Source organism: Mus caroli, chromosome 5 (genome assembly GCF_900094665.2).
Source record: "Mus caroli chromosome 5, CAROLI_EIJ_v1.1, whole genome shotgun sequence".
Lineage (NCBI taxonomy): Eukaryota > Metazoa > Chordata > Mammalia > Rodentia > Muridae > Mus > Mus caroli.
The window spans coordinates 129215292-129226658 of NC_034574.1; the positions used below are offsets into that span (position 1 = coordinate 129215292).

General features: G+C 44.6%; 1 protein-coding gene across 4 annotated transcripts in view; it reads right to left on the minus strand.

Moving 5' to 3' along the window:
- Nucleotides 1-11367, minus strand: part of Cux1 (cut like homeobox 1) — a 293336-nt gene that overhangs the window by 97055 nt on the left and 184914 nt on the right. For all 4 annotated transcript variants that reach the window (XM_021161668.2, XM_021161666.2, XM_021161667.2 and 1 more), the window contains exons 5-6: nt 4277-4414; nt 1062-1185 (exon numbers count right to left, since the gene is read on the minus strand). In XM_021161668.2, coding sequence (XP_021017327.1) covers nt 1062-1185; nt 4277-4414 — 262 coding nt within the window. The remainder of the gene's footprint in view (nt 1-1061; nt 1186-4276; nt 4415-11367) is intronic.

Sequence of the window (11367 nt, forward strand, 5' to 3'; positions counted from 1 at the left end):
CGCACACACGCACACACGCACACCCTTATGAGCAAACCTAACCCCTTCCTTGAAACTATAAATCTTGTAAGCGCCTCCTGTTAAAATGTATGTGTATTTCCTCATGTTAGTGCTAAAATTTAACATCTTAATTTAACTAAAGAGTTTTTAAAAATCTGACCAACATAGTTAGAAGTAGCAAGCTTAGGAGTCCCCATAGCTTTTACAAGAAATCTGATTTTCATTAAATTGCTCTATTAGCGGAAAACTACTCCTTTATGGAGAAAGTCTGGAATAAAGTAAGCCATTAGAAAGCCGTAACTGGCGCTCAGCAGGCGCAGCTTCGGTGCGTTTTACTGATGAGATGGAGGGTCCCTCACCCCAAGTGCCCGGACCACAACTGTGCCAGACATTTAGAGATCTTGACTTCTGGAATATTTATGTAGATGGCACTGGGTGAAAGTGTCATGTTTAGAGTGCTGTAAAAAGCCTAAACTCTTTGTTACTTTTGGTGCTGGGATGCAACCACACCCTGCACATGTGAACATGCATCCTGAGTTACCTCAGCCCTGGGCATGCCTAACTTTTTCAGTATTTACTTTTTATGTAACACATAAACATCAAATTCAATAACCATAAATGGAGTTCCAGGCTTTTCAGCAGNGGTGCATCTTGGGGGACCCTGCCCATTTCTGCCTCAGCTCAAGTACAGCTGCCATTTGTCAGCTTGTGTTCAACGCACAGAAGCCTCTGGCTGCCTGTCACCTCACCCCTGACACCAGGATAACAGGGACATGCTGCACTCAGGGTACTGTACAAGGAAGGGACTAGGATCACTGTCATTTTTGAACACATNTTTCTGGCAGACCTCACTCTCGGGGATGGTCATTGACAGTTGCTCTGCGCTGAGCTGTATCTGAACCCTTTGAGTAAACCTTTACAGGAGGAGCATTTGAGGTTTTTGTCAACAGCCTGGGCTGATTTCACATGTACAGTTTTTCAAACCATCATGTGACGACAGGGTTGGCAGTCAAGTGTTTCCCCGTGCTGGGAGCGTGATGGCACGGGGAGACTATACTTACCTCTCCTTCTCTGCAAAATCATTTTGTAGCTTCTGCTCCTTCTCCAGAGCGATGGTCTCGGCCTGACTCTTCAGGGTCTGCTCGTATTCTCGGATTTTCTCCTTAAGTGCTTTTATCGTAACCTCTGCAGAATGAAAGACAGAAAAACCAACAGTAAGGGAAGCGGTTCCTTGTAGCTGGGTGAACCATGCTTTCGTAACCTGCCAGGATCGCTGTATTTTAAACCTGAGCTTGTCCAGGCCGACACAAAATCAATGGTTATGAGTCCCTTTGGGGACCTTTTACTCCCTCAATGTGAAATTGAACTTGTAGTATTCAAGTTGGGGAGGATCAATGGGTTTTGCCAGGAAGGATTGTGGTGGTCCCTCCAGCACACTTAGAAAAGGGGGAAAATCGATGGTAAAATGTAATATTGTCTTTCTGATGCATCTTAAGTTGGTTCTCTACAGAGGGCAGACTGATAAAGTTTGGTGTGGGTTTAAAGACTCTACTACATGGAAAGGGTGCAAACGTTTTGGAAGTCGAGTCAGATACAGACCTCATCAGCCACCAAGGCAGCTTTGCTGTTGTTTCTTAGGGAGTGGAAAAGGGCTGTGGCCGAGGGACACTTGCTGACCCAGGGGAAACGACCATGTAGTTTGGGTGCTGGTGTACACTCTGACCACTTGCTTTAGTGGATGAGGGCTCTATATGTAGACCTGATACTGTGGGGTGTGGCAGGGGCCTGGGACTCTTTACCTGTGGGAAAGAGTGCCTGAGGAGGGGCCACCTGCAGGTCTAGTTGTCTAGCTGGAGTGTATAAGCAGGGTCCATGCAGCTCCCAGAAGTGACTTCCCACCCATGGCACACTGATAGCCGTCCCTTCAGTTGCTTGAGCTGAGCACATCCAAGCAAAACAAACAAACAAACAAACAAACAAAAAAAAAAACCAAAAAAAAAAAAACCCCGGAATGGTGCAGGGTCCCAACTCAGTGTGATCCTAGGACAGGACCTTGCCACGCAGCCCTCTATTCTAATAGTCACCCTTGTGGGACTCTGTGCATCATAACGCCTCCACAAACAGTGGAGCCATCTCTTACAAGGCCTCCTACTTGAGGGCTTTTTTTTTTTTTTCATTCCCAGTATCTAGCACAAGTTAAGGTAGAGAATGGAGAAGCAGAAACTGGCAGGTTAGACAGAACGTGAAGCCCTAGTATTCCATAGTGCCATCTGTCAGACAACAGGTATGTTGTGTTTCCATGAACACTCACGGACAAGAAATTAGGACTGGAATGGTGGCACATGCCGTAATGCTAGCTTCTGTGAGGAGGCTGGGGTAAGAGAATTATTAATTGGAGGCTACTCTGAACTACGTAGTAAGTTTGAGGATAGACTCAACTACATAGTGAGTTTGAAGCCACATGGTGAATTTGAAGGCAGCCTGAGTTACAGAATGAGTCTGAGGTTAGCCAAGCCTATATACAGCGAGTATGATATACTGAGTTTGAGGTCAACCTGAGCTACATGGCAACTTTGAAGTCAACCTGGGCTGGACAAAACCCCTGTCCCAGAGTGGGCAAAAAGGGCATGTCACTGGAGCTAAAAGTAATAGGAGATTTTCTTTAGGTCTGTATAATGAATCAGATACACACACACACACACACACACACACACACACACACACACACACACAGAGCTGTCATTCAGGCATTGGGAATTCTGAAAGAAACAAGTCCTATTGCTGCAGATNGTTGCTGCAGGAGAGAAAAGTCTTGAAGGATCCCAATTCATAATCCCAGCAGCTCCCTTTTAAGTGAGGCAGGGCCTAGCAGAACCAGACCGAAGTAGAATCTGACCACTAAAATATTTGCTGTGGAACCAGTCTCTAGTCAGTGTGTGATCATAGACCTGACGGCAGCCACGGAGCCTTCTACCCTCACACTCCAGGCCTGTCTGTCCTAGCTCTTCTTACATCATTCCAGCCTCTTCCTGGATCTTCCCAGACAGTGCCCCTCCCGTGTCTGCCTCCAACAGTCTTAAATACAAAAAGGCTGTTCTTCACAATCCTAGTCATTTAGCTTTTGATTCCTTTTCTGAAAGCTCACTAAGCAGCAGGGCATGCAGAGGAGCCAGCCAGGCTGACACCCCTCCCACCTACCTAAGTCCTCACCTGTGTCTCCAGAACAAAACCACAGATACATGGACACATAGGAAATTTGGGAGTTGCTTTATAAACCTTGTGACTATTGTTGAATTGGGCCTTTTCTTCAATACAAGGAAGCCAGAAGGCTCCGAGGCTTTCTGCAGTTTGTTTTTATTTTTTATTAATGGAGACTTGAACCTAAGGCCTTGATGATTCAAGGGTGGGCAGACATTCAAGCACTTGAGCCACTCCCCCAGTCCCTCACTGAAAGATGTCCAACCGCTGAGCTACTATATATCCTTAGTCCTCTTTCTGCTTTTTATTTTGTGAAACAAGCTCTGACCAAATTGCTCAGAGTAGCCTTGAATGGGGCTGTAACCTAGGCAGGTCTTGAACTTTGAATCCTCCTACTTTGGCCCCTGGAGTAGCTAGGATTGCTGTTTACACCAGGCCAGGTTCGAGGGTTTTAAACACACCTGGCTTTCAAGTATAGGACAAATTTCCTTATGTTTGTCTCTGGCAGGAAAAGCCTTTGCCTTCCACGCCTTGTGATGCAAGGTAGTCCTGCTCGAGTTCTCTCTCCCTCCTCTCTCTCTCTCTCTCTCTCTCTCTCTCTCAGTTCATAATGAGTAGATTAGGTCAATAAGGGAGGAATGGTGTGTAAGCACACGGCCTGCAAGAATGAGTCTTGTCTGGAGCCTTAATGGATCAGTAGCAATTACTAAATGACTTACTGTGTGTGACCCTTTGATCAGGAGCTGGCTGTCTGACAGGTGTCGCCCAGAGGCGACACATCAGTCTTTGAAAAGACAGATCCTATCACAAGATGATACAGGAGGAATTTTCAAAGAATCCCGATTCGGCCCAGACCAAGGGCAATAAAATCCTATGTAGTTATTGCGGGAGGAAAAGTTTAGCTGTGGCAAAGCTAGGCAGTGTCATTATCTTTGTTTAAGAGATTCGGCTGCTTGCCCCACCCTGGCTTCATGAGGAGGGTAACAATTACAGCCAGTCCCAACACTATAAAGAAGGCAAAGGGGGTGGGGGAGCGGGCAGAAAGCACAGCTAGGCAGGTCAGCCATTTGCCACTAACCTTGATTCTTCACTTCAGCAAACTCCTTGTTGTACTCTTCTAGTGTTTCCCTAAGTTTCTGGTTCTCTGTTTCAATGTCGTGTAGACGCTGCACTTTTATTTCCAGCTGTTGCCCGACGTCCAGGGCTGGTACCGGATCTACACAACGGGAGAACACAGGTCAGCATACTCACCCAGATCCTCATCTGGGAAACACTCTACCATCAAGCTATGCTCTTAGCCCCTCACTGGTGAATTCTAGGCAAGCCCTCTTCTGCTGAGCCACACCCCCAGTTCATAACCAGGCGAGTCCAAGTAGGTGTTGTACCTCTGAGCCACATCCAGTCTCTTACTGGCAATTCTCGACCAGTATCCAGAAGTCATCTCCTGGAGATTCTCTTGGGGCCTAGATTCCCCTTTCATAGCCTCTTTGGCCACTGGCCACTCAGTCCAAGATCCTTAACATGTGGAAATGGAGTGACAACAGAACTCACTGGGATTTGCCAACTCTGGTGGCTGGGATTCTTTAAGGATTTTCATTTACTGGTCAGAAATAACAAAACAGGCATACTGAGTGGAAGGAAGGAGGCCTCAGGGCAGCCTATCTTATTTACAGAGCCTTCTCTGGGGGATTCTGGTCCATGAAAAGGTGCAACTACATTAAATGAGTCCAGGAAGTCCAGGACCTGGAACTAAGTAAGTTGCTCAGGCCACAGAACACTTGTATGGACAGCACTTTCTTAGAAGTCTCACAATGGCACTAACTACAGAAGAGGCACTAAAGTTAAGTGAGAAGGAAGAGCTAGCTTGAGTTTACCTGGTTGACTGGTAGAAAGCTGAACTAAGCCTGCTGACTCCAGGTGATCACCATTTTATATATACATGGAAACTCTTGGAGAAAGGAAAGTACCCTAGGGCTCTGTCAGTCCATGCCCTTGTCTTTTCTTTATTTTATTTTACTTTTCAAGGCAGAGGCTTATGTAAACCATGCTGGCCTTGAATTTCTGATCCGCCTGCCTTCATTTCTCAGGTGCTAGGACTAGAGGCAACACCACATTTAGATCATGTGCTGTTGTGTATTGAATCAAGAGCCGTGTGCATCAGCGCTTTGTGCTTGTTGAAGTTTGTGGAAGGTCTATCCCGAACTCTATCTGTATCATGATGGTCCTTTACTGATGCTGGGTGTTAAGAACAGTCAAAGGCATGAAGCTAGCTGCTAGTTCTAAGAAGTAAGGACACCTATAAAAGCACAATATCACCCCCATAGCAGGCCTGTGGCCAGCCAGCTAGGAAAGGCACCAAGTTCCCCATTAGAATACAGAGAGCAAAAGAATATCTGGGCCAGTCCTGGGAGGCCTTGTGGACAAAGAAAATGATTTTTGGGGCTGGGAGATGGTTCTGAGTTCCCAGCACCCACATAAGCAGCCAAGCGTGGGTATTGGTAATCCCAGTAGTGCAGTGGAGACAGGTGGAAATCTCTAGCTCAGTGCCAGCTAGCCTTGTACTTTGTGAGTTCTAGGCCAGTGAGAGATGCTCTCTCAAAAGACAGGGTTGANGGCTCCTGAGGAACAATACATGAAGCTGACTCTGGCTTCCACATCTATGTTCCTTTATACTTACACAGACTGGCCCTCCTCCCCCAAAGAAATGATGTCTGCCATCAGATTTACTCAGGGTTAGATTTTAGTCTACAGTTGGAAAAAACAGACAGGCAATTTATAGAATTGGGTTTTGGCCTCTGGCTTTCCCAAGAATTCTCAGTAGACAGACAGTCAGGCAGGCAGGCAGGCAGGCAGGCAGGCAGGCAGGCAGGCAGTAAATGCTCTCAGTCAATATGATCTCCCTTTTCCTTCTCTTTAGGAGGTAATTATAACCCACCTGCTGGGCCCCAGGGGAACACACCCTTTGGAATTCTGAGAATAGAAGAATATCCAAGTCGCAGGGCTTAGAAAGATTACTGAATCTATTTGTGGCAGGGGCGCCAGCCTTGCCTAGGGATGGCTGTGGAGATTTAGTCTCCTCTCAAGGAATGCTAAACATCACACATGGCAGATCAGTGAGGGTATATATTCAAGAACTCACTTAACTTTCCATGCCAGAGTCATTAATTTTTCAGANCACCTCTGGTTCCTGGAAGCAAGGGTTGGCCTGGAATTCTCTGCGATGTCATTGTGTTCACAGCATTCACTCCATGCGTCACCAGGACTGTGGAGCTAGCGTCTGCAGCCCTGAGGGAGCCCAGCACCTTAACACCAACACTGTCCATCATGTGACTCTCAGGCTTGGTGGGCACTTATGTGGCCTCTATACACAGTCCCTTTCTCATTCATGACTTTTCATTATTATTTTAATCAGCATTAAAATATTTATGTTATGCTAGATTGCTAGTGCTATTTTGGGAACATAGTTCTTCCAAGCAGGAGTGGCAATAACAAGAAAAATGAAATTCTCAGAACATCCCAGGTACTTTTTTCCCCCTTTTAATTGCACTGTCTTCCCAGGAAACCTGAATTTCTCTCTGCCCTCCATTCTTCAGGCTGGGGAAATGGATTGAGAGAAATGAGCACTATGCCCACAACATCCTTTATACAGAAGGGCAATCTGAGCTTGATCCAGGTGAGGGATAAGGAGGAGAAGGAGCCATGCTCGCAGAACAGTCTAGGAATGTTCACAGACACTGCCTTTTCTAGCACAACTGCCAGTGCCAATTTGACTTTTCAGGAGCTAAGGTTGCATTCTGCACACATGCATGTGTGCGTGTGGAAAGGTGTTGATGATGGTATCTTCCACAATCTTTCTCCACCTTGCTGAGACAGTGTCTTTCATTTGGCCTGGAACTCACTAAGTAGGCTAGGCCAGGAATCCACCAGTTTCACCTCTCCAGCTCTAGGGGTTAGGAACTCACAGGAACTTTTTACATGGGTACTGGAGATGGAATGTGGATCCTCATGCTTGCCAAACACGTAACTGACTGGGCCATCTCCCCAGGCCCCTCCAGGCCATCCCTATTTAAAGGCCAGGACCCAGTGTGTCTGCTTCTGATGAAAAAATAGCTTCCATCTTGCCATTCAGCAGGAATCCAGTAACATATGAAGAGAACACACATGCTATGAGCAAATAGTAACCAACTACGCCTTAAGACAAATTCTCAGCACGCCCCACTGTAAATGGAAGTTCTGGCACTCTTGTAATTATTCATTATAGCATCTATATTTAATTTAACAGTACTAAAGTTAATGTCAAAGTAGCAAAACTGGCCACAGAATAGAAAAGGAACTGAATGTTCAAATAGTTTGGTGCATTAGACTCAACTTTACGATGGTACATTGCATGACTAAAGGCCTACAGCATTGGAATATTGTTTTGGGATATGTAAAAGCCATTGGTAAAGTAGCTCTTAGGCTTAATTTTTATTATGTGTATTAAAGGAACGGCTAATTACCACATGATGGTATAATANTCCTAGCATGTTTGAGCTGGAGACCAAAACAATGAACTTCAGCACGCCAAACCCCGACCTGCATGTTAAGCTGGGGAAATCATAGCTTTCTGTCTCGTTAACGATTTCCAATGCCATTTAAACTCCATACAAGCATTGTTAGGTCTCAGGCTGTACGTCAGAAGCCTCTCAACTCAGCAGTTCAATTACAGAATTGTCTGAGGGAGGAGACAGAACACACCCATAGACAGAATAGCATTCGGAGTTCTGTAAGCCACCTGCCCAGCCTCCAACCCAACATGCTTTGCCACCATCCACATCCACCCACCATGACAAACTCAAAAAACATTTTACGATCATCTGATAAGTTAATTCCTGAAGCAGGCTTGGAGGTAGTGTGCAGTTCGTTATGCAACTCAGGACCTTAAACAGCATAATTATATAACAAACAACCCTATCACCTGGATTTATTCAGCACATTTTGCTAAGCGAGGTAACATTAGCTCATTAATTCTAGTCATCCCTGCAGAAGCTGGGGGAAGGCATGCTGAGATGTGTCAGGCGCTGGCATCTCCCCCAGGGACAGGGATGGGAAGGAAAGCTGGCCAGGCCAACAGGTATGCAAAATGCTAATTATGAATGCTACTTCCTGAGACAGCAGCTACCTCAATTATACTGTCTCTTCATGCACTAATTTAACAAGGGTTTCCTAAGTGGCTACATGATCTGGGAAAGGCCAGGGATGGGCACTGCAAGGGACACCTGAGCCAAGTCAACAGGAGCCAGCTTCCCTGGAGAGGTAGCCCAGGTAACATCAAATATCAATGGGAAAGCAAAAAAATGGCCACATTAAAGATGACACGAGTGGAGGATAGATTCCATATAAATGGGCAAAGAGGAAAAAATAATTTTTTTTTTCAGTAAGAGGAGACAGAGATACTTGAGTAGTTGCCTTAATAGTGACATAGGGAGAATCAGGAGTGCAGTGCCAGGCAGGATCAGAACCATCCATCACCACTAAGAATAACTGATAATGTTAATTTTATGATGCTAAAGGAATACTTGATAAGCTAACACCTTGCTCTGAAAGGCTTGCCAAGGTATATACCCCAATATACTAACCAAAAACTGAGAGGACAGGAGAAAAGACCCACCCAGCATAATGGGTACAAACTTCAAAACTCCATTTACATCTGTTAATCACAGAGATGTAAAATCATTTCTTCCTGTGGTGCTGGGGAAGAAACTCAGTCATGAGAATGCAAGGCCACTGAGCCACACCCTCAGCCCTCACTGGGGGATTCTAGGCAGGGGCTCTAACACTGAGCCACGCCCCCAGCCCCTCACTACGGAGATTTGAGGCAGATGCTCTTCTACCAAAAAACCTAGCAAAATGTCAGTATGGATGCAAAAGCCTGAAGAACACTACCAACCAACCACCTCAGTGGCTCCACACAGCTGCACAAGTTTTCCTTTAGTATGTATGCATGGGGAATATCTAACAGCAAGCAGAGGTGCAAACAAGTCTTGATAAATTCAAAATAACAAATATCATCCGAAGCACATTCTCTGGCCACAATGGAGTAAAACATGCACTGGACCTCTTAAGAACATAAAAAAGGAGCAAATCAAACGCAAAGTAAGCAGAAGTGAGCAAAGGAGATTGGGGAGCAATAAAACTGAAAAGGCAAAGAGAAAAAAAAAATCAATGCAAACAAAAGCAGGTTCTTAANGAAAAAAAAATCATTAAAATTGATTAGCTCCTAGCCAGACTGATCTAGAAAAAAAACATAGAATTTACAAATCCCAAGATCAGGAAATGCCAGAATGGATATGACTACACATCCTTTAATTCTGTTTCTTTTCTTTTTCTTTTTCTTTTTCTTTTTTGAGACAGGGTCTCATTACATAGTGCTAGATGGCATGGAAATCTGAATGTAATCCAGGCTGGCCTCAAAATCATAGAGATCTGCCTGCTTGCGCCTCCTGGACTGCTGGGATTAGAGGGATGCACTACCACAATTGGCACAACATGGCAAAGGTGGAAACAGGTGGATCTCTGTAAATGAGTTTGAGGCTAACCTAGTTCATATATTGAGTTTTAGGTCACTCAGGTCTATATAGTGAGAGTCTATCTTAAAAAAAAAAAAAGATGATATATACTATGATTAACATCATGCCCAAAGCCAGGTATGGTGGTGCATGCCTGTAATTCCAGGAGTCTGGAAGACACAGAAGAGAGGCAGATCTATTTAAGTTCCAGGTCAGACTGGTTGATATGGTGACAAAATGCCTAAAAAATATTTCAGCCCAAAAAGATAACTCAGTGGGTAAAGCACCTAGCATGCCAGCAGGAGTAGCTGAGTTCTGATTCCCAGAATCCACCTAAAATGCCAAGTCAGGTACCCAGTGGAGACACAAGCAGCCCTAGGGCTTGCTGGCTAGTCACCTTAGCCTACTTGGAGAGTCCCAAGNCCCAGTGAAAGACTCTGCCTTAAAAAAAAAAAAAAGATAGCTCCGGATGAATAATATACTAGATTGACCTCTGACCTACATACACTCCCCTGTGCTTATACATATATAAACAAAAGCAAAAATACAATTGGAAATGATTCAATCTGACTCAGAAAGGAATTAAAAACTGTTTATAGTACTATATCTCTTTTCTTTTCTTTTCTTTTCTTTTCTTTTCTTTTTTTAAGATTTGTTTATTGTATTTATGGGTGCTCTGTAACTGTGCTCCACCAGAAGAGGGCACCAAATCCCATTACAGATGGTTGTGAACCACCATGTGGTTGCTTGGAATTGAACTCAGGACCTCTGGAAGAGCAATAGGTGCTCTCAACCGCTGAGCCATCTCTCCAGCCCAGTACTATATCTGTTAATGAAGTTCAATTTGAAATGAGAACCAGCAATACCAGGCCCACTATCATCACTCCATCACAGGAGCTATCTATTGGTAGTTAATGGTTGCCAAGGGATCAGAGGAGTAGTTTTCTTCAGTGGTGTAACTGCTTGTCATTTGCCCAAAGTTCCAGTATGTCTCCACTCATAGGCATGTAAGCAACCTTAATTAAACTTAGTGGGTTACAGAACCAGAAAAAAAAAAAAGTTGAAAATGAGGGGAACTTGGTGGGAGGAAGGGAGGAAAATTGAGAGGAGCTAAGAGAGGGTAAGGGTATGTGTAAAAAGGACCAAGTTTATAAAAGGTAAAAGAAAGAAAGTCCCAGGCCTAAATGCCTTCAGAGTTTAACTACAGGAATGTAAAAAAAGATATAATAGTGGCTTTGAAGGGGGAACACTTCCCAGCTCATGAAGTGAGCTCAGAGCCTTGTCTTCTGGTTAATAAACACAAAAATCTGTATTCTATACTCCTTACAAATTTAAAGACAAAAATCTTTAGTAAACTGTTAATGAATTGATCCAGCCAATTTTGTTTGCTCTTTTTTTTTTTTTCAACTGTATTTGCTCATTCAGTAGTGCTGGGGACTGAATCCTATGTATCTGTGTATCTGTTCATCCATCCATCCATCCATCAGGTAGTGGTGGGGAGTAAGCCCCGGGCTTTGCACAAGTTAGCTAAGTACTCTACTACTGAACTTGCCTTGTATGCATAAGTACCTGCATTTAATCACCAAAACACATGTAAAAAAGCTGGGGTGGGGTGGGGTGG